Genomic DNA, 20,621 nt, shown 5'->3' on the forward strand with positions numbered 1-20,621 from the left:
GTCTGTTCCTCACACACACACACACACACACACACACATACACACACACTGAAAGATATATATATATGTGTGTGTGTGTGTGTGTGTGTGTGTGTGTTTATTTATTTTTCTATTTATATAATTATTAAGCCATTATTATATTATGCACAAACTGTGCATAATATAATAATAATGGGGAGGAGTTCCTCTCCCAGCATGTTGTGATGCTCTTATAGATAGTTCTGACAACTGTAATAGTGTTCAGTAGTCTCAGTGATTACGGCTTTATTGTTTTCTTTTTCTGCCGACTCTCTTCACCTGGTGCCCGTAAGGAGGAAAGACATTTCATTCTTGCATAAGCGGATATCTCCCAATGTCGTATATAAGGTTTTGCAGCCTGTGTAAAGTAAATACAGTGTCATTGTCCAAGTACTTTACATGACGGCCACAAGAGGACACTACTCCGGTCCGTTACACCTGAGCTGTATTAGTCAAGAGGTAGGCTACCGTTTCTTCAGATTACAGACTGACATTAAAACTTAGCAGCGGTCTAACATATAAATCTAAGGATGCATAGAATCAACTTCAGGATGTCACTGACTGGAAATATTATAGGATTTCAGCCATCCATCGTTTCGCATCTGTATAACTAGATTCTTTATTCTACGAGTGAGGCACACATACATTTTGCCTTTATTTACAAATAGCATGCTCTGAAAAAGTAACGTTTTCTTCTCGAAATATCGTTCAGCATCTCCGAGTGTTGACCAGTGTCTACATTAGAAGAATCAATAAATTGTAGTTTCTAATAAAGACCACAGGGAGGCGTAAAGGGTCCATTTTGGACAAAAAAATGAGAGGAAACTCTGGTGCGACACTGTAAGTGTTCCCCCTTCATGGTCATTCTGGAGTAAAGATTCCTATTTACTTTCAACATGTCGGGTAGTAGGAAGCCCCGGTTAGTGGCAAACCCTTTGGAGTCAGCAATTACCACACCAAGCGAGCGGATTTTGAAACAATGTCACAATTTATATGTCGACAACGAGAACGGTAAATGAAACGAATAGCGCCGTTTTTTTTATTACAGTCAACCGCATTCAGTCTAATGTAAACTTTTGTACTGAAGCTAGCTAAGGCCGTTTCTCTTATGCAACAAAGTGACATGAAACGTTCTTTGGAAGTGAGCAGACATTGAGACATTTAATTAACTTTTGATCGAATCAGCACTGGAGTTTGTTTTCAAGCTCTCAGTTTCTGAACGCCGTCCTTCTCTGATTCCCATCCCTTTTAAAGGCGTAGCTGTCATTCATTCTTGGATAGTTTCTTGTTGCTGTCAAACAGACTCCAGAAGTACAGCCGGTGATTTTGACTTGTAAATCGATTAATGATTTCAATACAGTTTATCACGGTGTTCTCTGGTAGTAAATATATAGGCTAGTGTAGGATTTTATTGTGCTATTACGATGGTATTACAGCGTTGCAGTAAAACAACAATATCTGAAATCTGGCACGCAGAACTTTATGTACGCGGTGCGCTGCTGCAATTACTAGTGCGTTAGTTTGCAGTTAGTGCGTTGGTTACTAGTATTTTTAGAGAAAAGACATGGGAAAGGTAATAATCAGCTTTTAACTGTGCTGTATAGTAGCCCCTGCTTTTCTTCAGTATCTCTCCAAGTATTTTTCAGTAGAGATTGACCAGTTGTCCAGCGTTCACTGCTAATCCTCATGCTGTAACATGATCCACAGAAATTCCTGCCACCAAACGTTTCAAGTTACCATAAAAACAGACTTCAGTCATTACTGCAAGAGTTAGAGTAATGAGAACTGAATTCATAATCAATCACACCCCACATGCTACCTTGAACATATCGATAGAATAATATTCACAGTTCGTGTATGGTCGTGTGTAGTTTGAGTGGACAGTTTCATTTTGCGAAAGGTGTTGGTTTTACGCAGTCACCTGAGCTGTCTGTTGTGAAAGTTTTAACGCCTTCGGGGACTTAAAATGATTTCATACTTTGAGAAGAATTTCTTGTTCTTCTTCCTCATATTAGCTAAAAATGCAGATTTTAAATCCGGAAAGTCTGGTATAGGGTATCGCCTTTTTTATGTTCGTTGAATCACCTGCACAAGGTGCAGGTACTGCCGTCTTAACCTGTTAAATGCCACTCCTCTAACTGCACGCGCTCAGCATTTTTTTAATCTTGGCTTGATCTTACAATGCAGTGGTTGACGGAAAGTTTCATTTTACACGTCCGCTTTCAGCCTTTAACTTGTTAACTGAGATGACGGAATGAATATGCGGTGCCCTGGACAAAAACAAAAATAGTGTAGTTTTGATAGTTGGCCGATTTCATTGTTGCAGTCATTTCATTTCATTCAGCTGTTCATAGTTTAAATATTTCTTATGGAATTAGTAACCTTTGCTCCTGCAACCGTGATGACTAAACTCTATGAATGTGTGTGTGTGTGTGTGTGTGTGTGTGTGTGTGTGTTTCAGGCCTTGTGAAAATTGCTACCAGTCTAGGTCTTAGACTTCTGCCACCTCGCAAGAAAATTATTGTCATGATCATGGGAAATCACTCAGCAGGAAAGAGTTCTTTCATCAACTGGTAATCAAATCTAAAAACTTTAAACTGAGTACACACACACAAACACACTCACACACACACACACTCACACACACACACACACACACACCGAAAGAGAGAGAGGGCAGTGTGGAGTAAAAAAAAGTCTCTGTAATTATTCCATCATTTCACTCGTTTTATTAGTCAGTAACCGTTGAGTTTCCTGTTCTCTCACTAAAGCACCTAGGGTCCAACAGTCTTTTTCTCATGCGAAATATTAACCCTCAAACGTGGGTAGTTAGTATGCTTTGCTTCACGTTATTGTTGTTGTTGTTGTTGTTGTTATTCTTGTTGTCATGTATAGCCTGGTATTTGTGTTTACGTTTACATGTTTACGCATTTACTTCAGGTACATAGAAGAACACATTCAGAAAACAGGCGTTGCCATAGAAACGCAAGGGTTCACGTTCATCACTAGCGGACGAAAAAGAGAGTCATTAACTGTAAGTCGTTTGCGGTTTTATAGCTGATAAAGTTTAATTTGAACATTGCTGTTGTAACACCTTAGTTTCTGTGAGCCTGTTTTTTTTTGTGATTATTTCACTATATGGTTGTCACATGAGGCCATGTCATTTTTAAGTTGCACCATGTCAAGATATGTCTGATAAATGACTTGTTGTCATTACAATTTGAGGTTCCGCCTGCCCACTAAAACTCATTTTAATGCAGAAATACGGTGATATCTGCCTCTGTAAACCTTACTATTTCCTATCATTTCATCAGAGGAGCTAGTCTTCTCCCAGATGTCACGTGAAGTTGTGTGGATGGTACATTAGACCAATACAAACTGCAGGCAAACTGAGAGAGAGAGACAAACCCAGAGAGAGAGACAAAACACTGAGAGAGGGACAAACCCAGAGAGAGAGACAAACCCAGAGAGAGAGACAAAACACTGAGAGAGGGACAAACCCAGAGAGAGAGACAAACCCAGAGAGAGAGACAAACCCACAGAGAGAGAGACAAACCCAGAGAGAGAGACAAACCCAGAGAGAGAGACAAACCCACAGAGAGAGAGACAAACCCAGAGAGAGAGACAAACCCAGAGAGAGAGACAAACCCACAGAGAGAGAGACAAACACTGAGAGAGAGACAAACCCAGAGAGAGAGACAAACCCACAGAGAGAGAGACAAACCCAGAGAGAGAGACAAACCCAGAGAGAGAGACAAACCCACAGAGAGAGAGACAAACACTGAGAGAGAGACAAACCCAGAGAGAGAGAGACGCCGCTGGCGTTTCTGCTGCTCACTAAAGCAACGCCCCTGTGAGAGCTCAACATGCAGCCATGACACTGCAGTATGCTGTATGTCTACAGACTTTATCATAATGTGCAAAACAAAAGTGCCCCAAATGCTGTAATCTAATACTTAGTGGTGATGCCACAGTGGATGTGACATTGCAAGCCGACATTATACAAGACTGGGTGCGTGGATGGGTTTTTTTCTCTCTCTCTCTCTCTCTCTCTTTTTCTGTGCTAGTAGAATGTGTGATTTAGTCCACCATGCAGGCAGAGAGAGAGAGAGAGAGAGAGAGAGAGAGAGAGAACTGGAGTGGGAGAGTGAATAGGTGTGAGAGCTAATGTTAGCTGTAGTGATAAGTTGTGTTAGCAAGTGTGAGGGAGGCTGTGTTTGACAGAGTGGAAAGGTCTGTGTAAGCTTAGACTGAGACACTAAGGGCTGGTGTCAGAGAGAGAGACAGAGGGAGAGAGAGAGAGAATCTGTGTTAGCGGGAATGAAAGAGTGAGTGGGTCGTAAAGACTCACAGTGAGGTTATAACTCTTCAGAGAGAGAGAGAGGGAGGGAGAGAGAGAGAGAGAAAGAGAGAGAGAGAGGAAAAGTGTGAAGGAGGATGTGCTAACTGTAAAGATCGTGTAAGAGACACTAACCATGCCAGAGGGAGGGAAAGAGACTGTATTAGCGTACCAAGGCAGAGAAAGAGAGAGAGACTGTTAGCCAGAGCAAGAGAATTGCAGTGATTGTGTTAGCATGACTGGGTCTTGAATAGCCTACGCTCGCCTTCACTGACAGCGCAGAGTGAAGAGAACGTCTGCTAACCAGGGTGACAAGAGAATGCGCTAGCTAAGCTAAATGAGTCGGGCTGTGGCGCTTAGCAAGTGAGAGAGGTTAAGTGAGGAAGCACTAGGATTTTAGCTTAGCTTAATAGCTCAGCCCTTAGTTTGCTCTAGAGGGAGAGATATTCTGCTTAGCCACGGCGACTGTCATTCTTGTCTGCAGCAGCACACCCAGGGAGTAGTAGTGTTTGCTCTCTCTCTCTCTCTCTCTCTCTCCGCCTCTCTCTCTCTCTCTCTCTCTCTCTCTCTCTCTCTCTCCGCCTCTCTCTCTCTCGCCCTCTCTCTCTGGTGGAGGAAAGATGATGATGAATAATGTAATTAAAGTGAAGGAGTCAGACTGGGAGGATTATCTGCTATATACAGGATGGGCTTAAAGGAGATGTCGGGCAGAACTGAGAACTGCAGCAAAGCCTCTGGCACTGAGATAGGGAGTGTGTGTCGCTTAGGCTGCGGAGAGAGAGAGAGAGAGAGAGAGAGAGAAGGGTGGCTCCTTTTAGAGGGGCCTGGATCTCCACGCCAGGCACTCTCATCTCCTCGCCTCTCCTTTCGTCTCCTCTTTACTTTCCTCTCAGCCTCTCCTGTCTCTTTTTTGTTTGTTTGTTTGTTTGTTTGTTTTTTCTTCCACACAGGGAAATGCTACGTTACATCTTTACCCACATTTCCGACCGCTGCTGGAGTTTAAAGGTAAGCGTTTGCCATCGTTCAGTAAATCTCTCTCGGTTCTTTCGGTGGGGTTCAGCAAAAGGTCTTTGACTCAGGCTGTTTATCTTAACGGGGGGCCCTGACACTGCTTCATTTCAGATCTCTGATATTTCTGATGTCTGGGTTGGGGTTTTTTTTTGGGGGGGGGGGGGGGGGGGGGGGGTTTGTTTGTTTGTTTGCTTTGGGTTTTTTTTTTTTTGATGATGATGATGATGATGCAGATTTCAACATATTTATATGACAGGAAGCTTTATTATTCATCGCCTTCCGATCCGATCTGCGCAGCCAGCGTAAGTCGTAAAAGTCTAAATCAGACTTTTTTTTTTTTTTTGTCTTCTCCAGATATTATCAGTCGTCAAATTAAAGATCAAACCGTTTTTACTCTCGCGAATCAGCGTTCGACAAGATCTGCCCGTCGATCACTGGGGGACACGTGTTGCCATGAGCGTATGAATATTTAATGTCAGCTTCACTGGAGTGATCATATGAATATAATTCATTGCTTTTAAAAAGGAAGGAGAGAGGTAATTATAGTGAATTGAATAATCAGTACATAGTTCCTGTGTTGTCCGCCGATGTCAGCATGCGTATGTGTGCAGCGGAGTCTTCCCAGAAAGTATGATTAGTGATTCATTCTGTTCAAGGGTCTTTACGTGTCTGTCTTATTTAGGTAGTAGGTGGGTCATTGGGCTGACTGATCTGTAGTAGTGAGTCACAGTCTCTGAAATAAAACGTCTGGGGTTTTTTTGTTTGTTTGTTTTTCGTTTGTTTGTTTGTTTTTTATTCAAAAAATAGCACATGTTCCTCAGCCTCTTTATTTATAATCTGTTGAGTTGTATTCATGTTCAAAAGTTTTTTGGGTTTTTTTTTTTTTTTTTGCTTTCTTTCTTTTCGTGGTTTTTTTTTTTTTTTCGCATGGCTTCACATTGATCGCCGCGGTTTCGTCAGACTCAGCGGTGTGTGTGCGAGTGACTCGAGTGTTTTGGAGTGTTTGATTGATAAAAGCCGAGGGAGAGGAGCGGAGGAACGCCGAGGTGAGGAGGCGTAGCAAGGGATGTGGAGGAGAAGTTTGTTTGGGTGTGTCTGTGTTGTTTGGGCAGAGGGGCGGCGCCTTGGCGGACGACTAGAAGCCTCTTGTGTCTCCCCTCCTTGTGCACTAGGGGTTGGTCAGAGTGAGAGATGGTTGGGTTGCAGTGGAGAGAGTGTGAGGAGTGAGTCATTCGACAGCGGCGGTGCAGGTTTAGAGACTCGGCTATCTCTGCAGAAATGTCACATCTATTAAAGACAGCCATGCTAAAGATTCACACACACACACACACACCCTCCCTACGGCTCGCTCTCGCCACTGCTGCAGAAAACTCAGAATCCATACATGAACACGTCAGAACCCCCCCCCCCCCCCCCCCCCCCCCCCCCCCCCCCCCATAGGTGTCACAGCCCCCTATGTTACCTAAGCATGACTCATGAATTCTCTATTTTGTCAAATCTAGACCATCTCTGATGTTTTGCCAGCCCACCGCATTGAGTGATAGCTACCAGAGTTTGGGTTGTGTCTTCTGCTTTTCTGTTTTTTTTTAAAATGTATGCACCCCATCAAGAGCATTTTTTTTTTTTGGGGGGTTTCTGAAGTTTTTATGGGGGGGGGGTATTTCAGAGGGCGGGGGTGGGTTATGTCAGCTGTCGCAGAGTTTGGGCGGGGTTTGGGGACCAGGGTTTGGGGACGATGACGGCGTCTTGATCTGACTCTCGCTCTCTTGCCCTTCTGACCACTGCTGCTTTGCGATTCCCCCCCCTCGAGAAGTGCTGCAGAACTCCAGTGCCCTTTGGCCTTTTTCCTCAGTGCGCCAGATACACCCCACCCCACCCCCGCCCACACCCCGCCAGCTACCATCAGACCCCCCACAAGCCGTCCAAGTCTGGAACATCATCGGCGAAAGAAGAGGAGGAGGAGCAGGATGCTTTAGTCTAATGACTTTTTCACCTCTCGAGCTTTTGAAGATTTGGCCGAACATGGAACACTTCTGACACATGTGATCGGAGAGTCTTATTCTAAATCAGTATTTAAAAGGCTATTTTTAGGCCGGGGGCCCTTGCATAATGTTCGACTGCTGCCCCCCCCCCCCCTCTCTCTCTCTCTCTGCAAAACCGTTGCCACAGGGGAACGCCACACTGGCCAGGCTGGTATACTGAGAGGGTCGGAGAAAAGCCTCTTAGGAATCCATCAGGAAGCACTAACCTGCACATCTTCGCCGATGTGAATACCCGTGGGGTCCACCTGCACCACGCAAGTTTTCATCTTCAGCATGCCCCTTCTTTTCAAAAGATGATTTTTTTTTGTTTGTTTGGGGTGTTTTTGTTGGGGTTTTTTTAATGTTTTTGCTGCTCTGAGAAGGCTCTTGTTTTTAAGGCTGTTGAGATCATGCCCGACGACGAACTAAGGATGAAGAGGGAGGAGCCCGGAGGGGCTGGTGGAACGGGCACGTTGACGGGAGCGGCTCCTGCAGGAATGCTGATGAGGGAAGAACAAGGATGCGGTTTGTGTAGGCCCAGGAACACCTGCAGTCGTGAGAAAAGGATTCCAGTTATTAACTCCAAAACTCTGAAGGAACAGAGAGAAAGAGAGAGAGAGAGAGAGAGAGAGAGAGATAGAAAGAGAAAGGCATGACTGAACATCTTCAACCGTATATGAGAAAAGAGGAATCCCTCTCGGACTCATCAAGAGCGGATTTACAAAGTACAGTTAGCTTTCGGAGCGTTACTTCACAATCGTTCTTCACTGGCTAGCTTTATGTGTCGTTCGCCACTTTTAAAGCTGCCAGTTGAAGAGCTGTTGTGGGTAACCATGACAACGGACCGATTATTCCCATCGCTTATGCTGCGGAGGGTGTGGCCTATTTGAGATTCTTAAAGCTCGGGAGATCGAGATTTGTGATAAAATTTGGATTGTAAATGAATAGATGTGGTACTGATCATCTTGGGTTTTTTTTTTTGTTTTGTTTAGTCTCTATTATTTTGATATTGATAAAAAAGTTTCTCGTTTTTGAAGGGGCAAACAGCAGGTATTTAGAAAGCACAGCACCGTCCGAAGTTACGTTTGATGTTTTTCTTTTCCCTTTCTTTCATGTCTTTAATCAAACCATCAACTACTGCCAGCCATTTAAAAGCTCCTCATCGATTTCAGACACTGGCACCCTATCAGGTGCACTGCACAATAAAAAGCCAGGGCAGATGAAAAGGATACCGGTGTCAGTTGCTATCTTTACCACAGCCTGCGCACCTTTCTTAACCCCCCCCCCTCCCTCCCTCCCCAACCTCGCCTTCATCCGTATATTCAACTCCTTTACCTCACATAAAGGCAGAGCTATGAAGGAACTGGTTTATGGATGTTTACAGTTATATGTTGTAGGTGTCACGGACTACCTCTCTGCCGAAATCTCAACCTCCAAGCAGAAGAAGTTCAGCCTGGTGACCTTTGTGGACACCCCGGGCCTGGTGGATGGGGACATGGTGTATCCTTTCAATGTCAACAGCGCCATCACCTGGTTCGGTAAGGTTTGACAAGTCGGTAATATTCAGAGACATATGGTACTGTATCTGCGTGTGTGTGTGTGTATTCTGATGCTTTTCCTGCCTCACAGTTCATTGGTAATATGGTTTTCTCAAACACCTGTTTCTTTGGGCCATAACTAATCTCTAACAAGAAAAGCTGCTCATAACATCTGCCCTCCAGAAATAAAAATTCTCACATCCCCAATGAAAAAAGTTGCATGAAAATCTACAAACAAATTTTGGTGCAAATACAAATGCATTACAAAATGCGTAAACAAACAAACAAACAGAACATTAGGAAAAGGGTTAGATCGTCGTACCCAGTGGTTTATTATATGCTAACTGGGTGTCATTTCAACCACAAACCCTCATATATGCGTCCATATTCAAACCAGGCCATGTGTAAGCCAGGTAAAGATCTGTTTTAATAATACTGACCATGAAAATGATGAAATCGTTTTAATCCAGTCTGAATAAATACTCTTTTTTTTTTTTCATTTGAACGGAGTGAAAAAAAAAAAAAAAAAAAAAGCTTTTCTGGACATTTCTTAATTCTTTTTTTGTTTTTCTTGTCCCTCTGCGCAGGGGAGCAGGCAGATCTGGTTTTTGTGTTTTTCGACCCGATGGGCCAGGCCTTGTGCAAGCGAACGCTCAACATCGTGGAGAAACTAAGCGAGAAGTGTGCGGACAAGCTCCATTTTTTCCTCAGCAAAGCCGACGAAGCAGGCAGAGAGACAGACAGGCAGGTGAGTCGTCTCACATCACCTGTCTTTTTAAGCAGGCAGAGAGACAGACAGGCAGGTGAGTCGTCTCATGTCACCTGTCTTTTTAAGCAGGCAGAGAGACAGACAGGCAGGTGAGTCGTCTCACGTCACCTGTCTTTTTAAGCAGGCAGAGAGACAGACAGGCAGGTGAGTCGTCTCACGTCACCTGTCTTTTTAAGCAGGCAGAGAGACAGAAAGGCAGGTGAGTCGTCTCACGTCACCTGTCTTTTTAAGCAGGCAGAGAGACAGACAGGCAGGTGAGTCGTCTCACGTCACCTGTCTTTTTAAGCAGGCAGAGAGACAGACAGGCAGGTGAGTCGTCTCATGCGTCACCTGTCTTTTTTAGCAGGCAGAGAGACAGACAGGCAGGTGAGTCGTCTCACGTCACCTGTCTTTTTAAGCAGGCAGAGAGACAGACAGGCAGGTGAGTCGTCTCACGTCACCTGTCTTTTTTTTTTTTCCAACGCTCAGTCTGGTCTCGTTGTGTCCTTCCCTTTTTAAGCACTTGTCTCTTAGGGTGCAGGCGTCAGTCAATTCCATCTGGATGGTTGGCTCTGCTCTTTGCCTCTGACCGCTTTGGGTTCACGGTGAATGATGGTGCTTAAAAAAGAGAAAGAGAGAGAGAGGGGAGAGAGAGAGAGACAGAGAGACAGAGAGAAAATGAGAGAACTGTAGCCAGACTCTATAAAAGGTTTTGGTTAGAATGGTTTCTCCTTTTCATTTCTCTCTGAATCTCAATTAGCCGAAGCTAAGAAGACACTGCGTTATTTGAATTGGCTGTCATTTGCCAATTAAACTCTCGTGTTTTCCTCAACTGTCCAGTAAAAGCTAACAATAAAAAAATGCCAAGAATGGTAATTAGACTGTTAGCATCTTTAGAACGCTATAGCCTATTTGTGACTGTGTGTATTTTTGTCAGTTTGTTTGCATAGAGAAATTGAAACTCTGAATCAGATATGTTTAGCTTACCAGACAATTTACAATGTAGCATTTAGCAGACGCTTTTAGCCAAAGCGACTTACAATCAGCCGGCTAAGACTTGCCTCACGGTGACCAACTCGCTCTGCGTTCCACTGTTCTCTTTTTCTTTTTCTTCCTGTGTAGCGCGTGATGATGCAGATTGTTCAGGAGCTCTGTCGCAGACCGGGACTCAACAAGTGTGGCTTTGAGATGCCAACGATATACATCCCTAACCCTCAGAGGGTGAGACACTCTCTTGCTATAGGATGCCCTCTAAAAATGTTTTGTTTGTTTTAGGTTCTAGAATTTTTTGTTTGTTTGTTTGTCTGTTTGTTTGTTTGTCTGTTTGTTTGTTTGTTTGAGGCTGGCAGGGATGGTGTTCTAGCGCATATACTGTACCGTCATATTCTCTCATGCTTCCCTGGCCTGTGTTTGTTGCATTTGCATTATTAGCGACAGACTTCAGTTAGCGTGTCACAGTGGCTCTGTGCTTTGACTGTGTGTGCACCCTTTACGCAGCACTATTGTAACGTCATGGTAACAGGTATTGTTAATTGTTATAACTTGTTCATAAAAGGGCCTTTTCAGCATAAACTGCTGATGTCATCCTGTGAGAACATGATTGAAGTCTGCTTGTAGTCTAACCCTGTTCTCAGTGTATGTAGGATCATAGTCTAAGAGCATGTGTTTGGGGGTGAAAAGTAAAGGGATTCAATTGAAGAAGTGACACATTGTGTCATCAAAACGTCATTCTGGCGATCAATGAGGTGACTATTGATATGTAAACACAACGCAGTAACGGAAATGACTGTAGAGCTGGAGAAGACGGAAGCGAGTCAGCTGACCTGCAGTGGTGCTGCCTTGCTCTCCCTGTGCTGTATGTTAACCGTTTAGACTAAACGTGATGATGGCAGGGAGAGTTACCCAGCGCCGTAGCTATCCCCACCTTTTGCCCGAGACTGTTCCAGAACTAGACATGAATAATAGCTACCTCTGTGTACGTGTGTGTGTGTGTGTGTGTGTGTGTGTGTGTAAGAGAGAGAGAGAGAGATACTGAGTGTGTATGAGTGTGTTTATGTTTCTGAATGTGTGTCTCTGAGTGCGTGTATGTGTATAGGTGTGTGTGTGTGTGTGTCTGAGTGTGTGCGTGTGTGTGAGTGTGTGTTGTTAGGCTTTGCGGTGTGCATGCGTGCGAGTGCGCGCCCATGCTGTGTCAGAGGAAACGGATTTATGTCTCACTCTGCAGCAGTTTTTTGTCCCAGTGATCAATCGCGTCTGTAAGTAAATGAGTCAGGACTAGGGTAGGTCTCTCCCTCCCTGCAGGAATACACCACATTCAGTGCTACACAGCAGTCAGAGACGGCTCTCCAAGACCATTCACTGACGGTACGCAGGGTACTTAGTGTCTCTTTATCACCTGGCTCAAAAACTCCTGTCAACTGACTCATATGTTTTGATTATCGTTTGAGTCAGGCCATTTATCGTAGATATACAGCAGGAATTTGCTTGAAAGAAAGCTTTCTAAAACGGAGTCTACCCTGTAGGTGTAAATTTGCCTGTGGGAGTTACATGTGAGTTGTCAAAATTTCTGGTTTGCAGCATAACTCTGTTTAAGAAAATTGTGCAACTCAAATAGTTTTGAGGGCCTTGAACAGGCTGTTCGTTACGCATTTACCATCTTATTTTCGCAGAAGAGAAAAACACCTTATTCCCACAACAACATTAAACAGTAACATTTGCACTGATCACTTTTAGGTCAGTGTCATTTACACCAGTTAGGCCAATAACATTTAATCTAGTGACATTTAGGCCAATCACATTTACTCTAGTAACATTTAGGCCAATAAAATTCAAGCTCATAACAAAATACAGAAATACATTTTGCACCAAGAACTTGCACACCAACTAAATGTACACCGTTAACTTGTTCACCAAAAAAAAACCCACCAACTTGCAGTTTACAGCTGTAAAATGAATGCTAGTTAATGACATTTGTGCTGCATACTTTTATGCCAGAGACATTTACACGTGTAACAAGCCGTCACATGGTGTGAGTGTGAGTTTTAGGCCATAAATAGACTGTGTTATAGGGTCTGAGATTTTCAGTGTAGGTATCAGCTGCAGTCAGTGCAGTATCACACTGAAAGTGATAATAGTGAAATAGCAGTAGCTGATTAATGCTACCTTTTGTCATTTTTGGGCACCAGCCATGACGCGCAACTCAAACGAGACATTTGCCAAAGTCCAAAAAAAAAGCTTGTGGTGCTGATATGACACGAGACAAACACTATCATACAAGTAAAGTTTATATGATGTTTTAATGTGATGTTTGAAAACGATTGTTGAGGAAATCGAAATGGCAAAGGCAGGTAACGGTGCTAATGTGAGACAGGGCAATCAAACTGGGACAGTGAAGATAAAATGAGATGCATGAAATGCATAGCAGTGAACCGCAAGAATACTGAGCAGAATAACACAGAGTACGTCCTAGCAATGCAACCTGAATACTACAGAGTGCAACGTGATTAGAAGCAATAGTCAAAACGATACCAAGAAGGAGGTATCTCCTTCTTGGCCGCTAAGAGGGGTGCGGTTTTCGGCGGAGCTAAATTATTATCTAAGCCAACGCAATAGAGAAAAGGCAGATTAGCTTGTTCCGTGGCAGATTACAGCCGGGTCTTCAATGAACTCTTCTACGGCCAGTGGAAGAAGGTAATCATCCTCAACTCCAGAATGGAGATTTCAGAGATCAAAGATCCTCTTAGAATTCTGGATCTGAGGTCTTAAGCCATGAAATCTTAAGCCACAGAGAGTCCTCTTTCTGGAATCGGACAAGACTTCGTAAGATGGTGTCTGAGATCAGACACTTCGGTGAAGATATTGAGGTTCACTTCAGGAACAGTTGTTAACCAGACAAACCTGCTACGAGATGATGTGATGATGATGATGATGATGATGATTTTGATGGTGTGTAAATTCCACAGCATTCAACAGCATACAAAGATGAAATATTGTGGACTATGCAGGTGAAATGGGAGTGTTCAATGACCATCAAAGTGGTGCCCCCCCCCAACCCCACCCTCACCCCACCCCTTATCACCTGTGTGTTTATAAGAGAATGAACAGTGAATTAGTGTATTGATTAAACTGTCCAAAACATGGACACTTCTGTTTCATAATGCCTGTCATGAATTTTATTTCAGATGACCGCAAGCAAACCATGGTGCGTTATTACCTGTTCCACGGTACACCGTTACCGTGGTTCCTGTGATTTGGAGGGAAACACATAACATGGAACAACAAAACAGACAATACTTTTATTATGCAATGGTACTAAAAGCTCACTGTCCAATGAACGACCAAGTGCCTTGACACACTCCCTGACACGCAGTTTGAGCGTTTCTGATGAAGTGAAAAGATGATTTCTTTGTTGTTATTCTTCATGCGTTTTGGGTTGTTTGACGTAGTCTAGGTGGCACCAGGGTAGTCATTTCCCAGTTCAGTGTCTGGTCTGTTGGCTATTGTAAGATGGCTCATCAGTTCATTATGCAGTGACTAGAGACTCTGTGTCGCTGGCCTTTGGAGATTGTCAGTCCTGTCTGGGTCTTGGGTCAACGTGTGAAAACTCAGTCAGCTGTGTTCACTGACCTTTCGTTCTTTGATAGTTGTCAGGGCAGTCGTGAGGCTTCCTGCAGATGGCTGCCACCAGCGTTCTTGGGGGAGACAATGCCTTCGTATTCTACAGCTGAGAGTAGTTGGTAGCTGTACTTGGTGCTGATTCAGAATCAGTTTAAGCTGTACTCTGTACTGTTTCAGTGTCAATTTCAGCCCTTCTCTGTACTGTTTCAGAATCAGTTTCAGGTGCACTCTTTACTGTTTCAGTGTCAATTTCAGCCCTTCTCTGTACTGTTTCAGAATCAGTTTCAGGTGCACTCTTTACTGTTTCAGTGTCAATTTCAGCCCTTCTCTGTACTGTTTCAGAATCAGTTTCCGCTGTTCTCTGCACTGTTCTCAGAATCAGTTTCCACTGTACTCTGTACTGTTTTCAGAATCAGTCTCAGATGTGCTCAGTGCTGTTTTCAGAGTCGATATCAGCTCTTCTCAGTCCTGTCCTCTCTCCCCCTGTGCACCTGTAGCCCAGCAGATGTGTGAACCAGATTGATGAGGTTTGTCAGACTATAGAGAAGACCATTAACCAGGCTGTTCAGAAAACCTTAGACCAGCTGGAGAAGGACTGTGACCTCATCAGCCATACCATCAGCAACAAACTGACCCAAGACAGGTAAGAGCAGGGTGCTGGGCGCTAGCATACACACTGCATCACATACACAAAGGAATGACACACCTGCATAATAGTCAAGACACCTTGTTTGATTATTTTATTTGTGAGTGAGTACATGCAATGAGGACATTTTCTAATTTCGATAAATATCAAAGAAACCTTTCTTAGATTTATCAGTTTATCAATTCAGCTATCTATTTATCTATCTATCTATCTATCTATCTATCTATCTATCTATCTATCTATCTGTCTAGCTATCTATCCATCTGTCTGTCTGCCTGTCTATCTATCTGTCTGTCTTTCTGCCTGTCTGTGTGTCTATCCAAATGACAGCTTCATGGTTTTTTTTACATTTTTAATGGTGTTTTTTCTTCAGTTTGGTAAGCCTTGTGTTTCTGTTCTGCCAGAGAGAACGTGAGCTATAACAAAAGCGCCCGCTTTCGCTCCTTCCTCTACGGCTTTCTGGGCATCTTCCTCCCGACCCTCTTCATCCTCAGTTTTGTCCTCGATACCCTTTTGTCCCCAGAGGAATTGGAGGGTCTAGTGGGAGAGGGCCTGGCGAAAGCTCTTCGCGCCTCCACTGTGAGTTTACTCCTTATTATCTGTTTCATAGAGAATTACCTGTAGTGTCAGATGTTGTCATCTAAATAATCTAAGCATTGTATTTAGTCACTACTGGGCATGCAATGAGTATAGTTACTTTGACTGGGTATAGAGTGAGTATAGTTACTTTGACTGGGTATGGGGTAAGTATAGATACTTTGCCTGAGGATAGAGTGAGTATATTTACTTTTCCTGGGTATAGAGTGAGTATATTGACTTTGACTGGGTATAGAGTGAGTATAGTGACTTTGCCTGGGTATAGAGTGAGTATAGTGACTTTGCCTGGGTATAGAGTGAGTATAGTTACTTTGCCTGAGGATAGAGTGAGTATATTGACTTTGACTGGGTATAGAGTGAGTATATTGACTTTGACTGGGTATAGAGTGAGTATAGTTACTTTGACTGGGTATAGGGTAGGTGTAGTTACTTTGTCTGGGTATAGTTACTTTGGATGAGTGTAGACCAGGTATATTTAGTTTGACTCGATATAGACTGGTTCCACATTGGATGCAGACTGGCAATATTTAGTTTTGCTGGGTATAAACTGGTATTGTTAGTGTTGCTGGTTTTGCTGACATTGTGTTGTGCATTTCTCCCTGACAAGAGAATTATGGTGTATCTGTGGGAGTGGGTACCTGAGGACTGGCAACTCATATTTATTCTGGTCTTTGGATCGCTGTGCTACTTACTGCTCTTCCTGGCCAAGTATTTTGCACGGTAAGCAAACGGGTTTTCGTCCTGTCACACTGGGGAAATCATTCTCCATTCTCTTTAAACAGCTCCAGATTCTGACAGGGGCACCAGAGGGCACTCTGGGTCTGTTTCAGAAGTTGTGTCTGTGTGTGTGTGTGTGTGTGTGTCTGTGTGTGTGTCTGTGTATGAGAAGGAGAAGAGCACTAACCATCTCTCACTACTGTATATGGATAATTGGATGTATACGTTAAATGAAGGCTTGTGTGATAAGACAATCAGTCGCAGATGTCTCTCTGTCTGTCTTCTTCCTGTCATTCTAAATGATACCATAGTTTAACATGTATTAAAAGGTTTACTTGCTCCTTATCTTCTTGTTTGTTTGTTTGTTTGTTTGTTGGTGGCCTGACATGAACCTCAGGCAGGGCACTAAGACTCTAACGAAGAAAGAGAAGAGGAAGCTGGCAGAGTACAGTGATTATGTCCAGGATGTGGTTAAGACCAGAAAGGTGAGCTCTACCCTCAGGCTCAGTGTAGAACTAGCCAGGGTCAAGAAATATGACGTGACCACAGACACTGTCAATATAAAGTGTAATTTTTTACCTTGTCCTTACTGTATGAGTCATATTGTAATGTTTTTGTTTTTTTGTTTTTTTTTTCTCGTGTATAGCGGAAACTTTATGAAGAGTACCTGCAGCAGTGTGCAGCCGAATACGACTTCTGACCTCAAGTCACGGACTTTTGTGACTTTAACTTTGGGTTCATTTTTTCACCAGGCATTTTTTAAAACCAAATACATAACGATTGCAGTATGGATTAATTCTGAATGTTATGGAAAGGGGAAAGGTATGTGTGTGTGTGTGTGTTGCCTCTCATAGACAGACAGACAGACAGACAGACACACACACACACACAGACACTCATCTCTGAAATACAGTACCTGCCAGATTTATTAACTCTTTCAGCAATAACAAACAAAAATATTGCTCTTAAATTATAACTAAACCATATGCACCATATTGATGGTGCCTATTTGTAATGCACATACACAAAAAAAAACATTTCAAAGTGTTTTTAGTTTCACATATTGACTCAGTACTTGCAGTATTTATTCACAGTTTAACACTTTTAAAATAATTTGAACATATTCATCCGGAGTGTGAGTGAATTTGGCAGGTACTGACTGTTTAACTGGGGTACATGTACGTACCCCGTAAAAACTTGTGCCTTCTCTATTTTCTGTGTCATCATGTGTAGTAAAAAATTTGACCTCTTTTGAAATCTTGTTGACTTTTTTTTTTTTTTTAATTGCATGTTCTTAATCCAGAAAAGCAAACTGAGGACTCAGAGCCATGACAGTAAGCCCTGTTTTTGTCTCTGGCTCCTTAAACCAGGTTATACCTGCCTTACAGCTGTGACTGACTGACTGGCTTACTGACGGAGCTTCCCTGACTCACTCCTGGACAGATTCAATGTTTTCTTTTATTGTCAGGAGCTTTGTGTATGTCCATCTTTGGTTTTGTTTTGTTTTTCATCTTTTTGTGTGTGTGTGTGTGTTTGTGTGTGTGTGTTTGTGAATTTTCAAGTCCTACAATGTGATGTACAGCTGTAACACTGTAATTTTTTCCTACTCAGAGTGCATAACTGGAGAAGCATTTATAATTCAAATGCAATCTAAAACAGAAACATTATCTTGATGTAAAAACATTACGTAAACCTGTTGTCTTTGCTGAACCTAGTAAAACATTGCTAATGAATGTGCAGACTCAGACTAAACTTGAGTCAGTCCCATAGAGTTGATTCAGTCAAGGTAATCAGTTTACGTAATGTTTTCAGGTAAAACTTTTTCAGGTAAACTCTGTTTCACATTATAAATTTAATACTGATTATTTTTTTCTTTTATAAAATTGAAAATGATGAAGCTTTCAGTTTTATTTGATCATCATCCACAGATGATTTTTTTTTTACGCTTTTTTAACAGTCTGTCATGCTGATCACTTTTATTATGCTATAAAACCACAGAAACCGTTATTAAGATTTGCAGTACTCACACTAAACACAACCAGGACTTTTATTTTGAAATTTATTATCGTCAACCACACTGTTTCAGCATAACTGTTATTATTTTTCATCTTCAGCATAATGTCTGCAGGTCTGCCTATTGGTAATTCACAAGAGCAGTTCAGCATTTTCAGTCTTCTGAAAAGCACAGGTTACTTACTTTTCCATGCAATTAATCTGTATACTTTGCTGATGCAAAAAAAAAAAAGGAAAAAAAAAAACACTCCGTGTGGGGCTGTTTGCAATACATTTTTATGGTACATATAGGATCAGTCTGATCGGGAATCTGTGATTATTTTCTGTGTGTATAAATATCGTTCTCAATGTAACTGTGAAAATGTTTGGGCATCTTGTGTTCTCTGTGGTGCCATTGATAGTTTTGTTTTGGTTTTGTTTTGTTTTTTTGTCAAAATGTTGGGGGGGTTCGAGACAGTGTACAAAGCAGATTTATACCTCTGTAACTTTTTTTGTTTTTAAATGTGTAATGTCTTCCATAATTGACTTGGGAGGGGGGACTTTATGCTGTACCATTCTGAAGTCAGAGACATCTTGTTTAGATGTGACTAGATGTGAATTATAAATATTTTGTGATAATCATTTTTGAATCATTGTTTACTTTTACCTTGGATATTTGCTCATTTTTGTGTGAGGAAAACCAAACAGAATGTATCAGATCCACATTTTAAATACACGTTTTATGACATTGACGATTGTAACTTCTATATTGAATTGTCTAGACTCATTCACTTTGTTTTTATCAGTGTACACTCTACACTATACTATATACTATACTATACTATAGTATACTATACTCAAAAAAGGATTGGTAAAGAGAAATACGAAAAATGTTCACTCTTAATGGGAAAAAAAACCCCACACATACATGTTTCCGAAGGATTTGAAAGTATGGTAGAAAATAAAAAGCAACAAGTTTATTTATTTCATTATTATTTTTATTTCGCAACAGGACCAATTCCAATATAACCAGGCCTCAAACCTCAGCTCCCTGAGTTGGTAACAAAGAGGATCCATAGAAGTCATCTACCAAAATAGCATTCAGTAATTATTGCATACTATCTAAAAAAAATCAGTCAGTTAAAGATTTATCCCAAAAAAAAATACGCGCCTATTTTGTCCTATTATATTACTATTAATATAGATATGCTTTAAATATTTATTTGTGCAATTTTACTAGCAAGGCAACTATAGTCACCGTTAGCAAGAGGTACATTGTATTCCTTACAGGAGTAGTCTGCTAGCATTTTAGCACGCACTATCCAGTGAGAATTTCATGCTATATACATTGGTAAAGTGGTGGCGTCATTTTCTACCAACCGAACCGGAAACACTCTGAATGTGACAAGTGCCGAGTGCACCATGAATCAGCTGAGAGTGAAGTACAGTTGACAGAAATATATAACCGATATCTGCGAAACGCTAACTATTCATCAGAGACGTTGACGCTGACGACGCTTTTCTAAACGTATGGTGTGTTTACTTGGCATAGAGTACAAATGAAACAATAGTCAGCGCTAGCTCGCCTCCAGATGGATGTTCATAAAACAGCTGTTAACAGAGTGGCGACTGACTTTACCAATGTATTGTGGAAACATTCAAATGGCTGTCTCAAATCCTGCCTATATACCTGTTCCCCAAAATTCTTGAATTAGAATTTTGAATTAAAATCCTAAAACTGGGATTCAGTCAAGCTTTCAGGCTATTGATGTGCTAGTCTGTCGTAGTTTTAAAACTGATGAAACCTTAAAACTGCATGGTCCACAAGGGCTATGTTTTTGCTATTTGGACGTCCTTCTTTTTGGCTAATAACTTCATTCTTAAAAATTTTACAGTTGGATCAGTGAATCCTCCAGTTGGGGGAAAATTATGAATACTAATAATGATGATCATAATAATAATAATGATAATAACAATAATAACAAAGTTCTTTTCTCTCATTAAATTATCAGTGGTAAAAAATGAACGTATGAAAATAGTGTAAAAATTGTAAAGACAACTGAATATGCAATCTGATTGGTTGACAAATCACAAAATCTCATCTCGCCAGTGACAGGTGCAGGAACTTAACAAGAGTGACTGAGAGGAGCATGCCAGTCTCTGACCATTCAGTTATTATTATCATTATTATTATTGTTGTTATTGTTATTATTTCCCCCACATATAACTGTAAAAAATGCATTTTAATATTTTGAGGGAATTCTCGCTCGGACAAAGCACACTCTAGCGTGAAAGCCAGCCTACGTGTCATATGAGTAAAAGCCTTGCCTAGTGCACAAGGGGATTTACTGGAGGTGGTTCAAACTAAGAAAAAAAA

General features: G+C 41.9%; 1 protein-coding gene across 1 annotated transcript; it reads left to right on the forward strand.

Moving 5' to 3' along the window:
* The first annotated feature begins 914 nt into the window (after positions 1-914).
* Positions 915-16,986, forward strand: LOC115828070 (uncharacterized). The gene is made up of 12 exons (XM_030791977.1): positions 915-1,029; positions 2,480-2,591; positions 2,959-3,052; positions 5,308-5,362; positions 8,787-8,927; positions 9,515-9,675; positions 10,798-10,896; positions 14,790-14,935; positions 15,343-15,517; positions 16,143-16,255; positions 16,650-16,737; positions 16,899-16,986. Exons 1-12 carry the CDS (start codon positions 915-917, stop codon positions 16,950-16,952), a joined length of 1,353 nt encoding a protein of 450 aa, XP_030647837.1. The 3' UTR covers positions 16,953-16,986.
* The last annotated feature ends 3,635 nt before the right edge of the window (positions 16,987-20,621 follow it).

Source organism: Chanos chanos, chromosome 14, assembly GCF_902362185.1.
Source record: "Chanos chanos chromosome 14, fChaCha1.1, whole genome shotgun sequence".
NCBI classification, from domain to species: domain Eukaryota; kingdom Metazoa; phylum Chordata; class Actinopteri; order Gonorynchiformes; family Chanidae; genus Chanos; species Chanos chanos.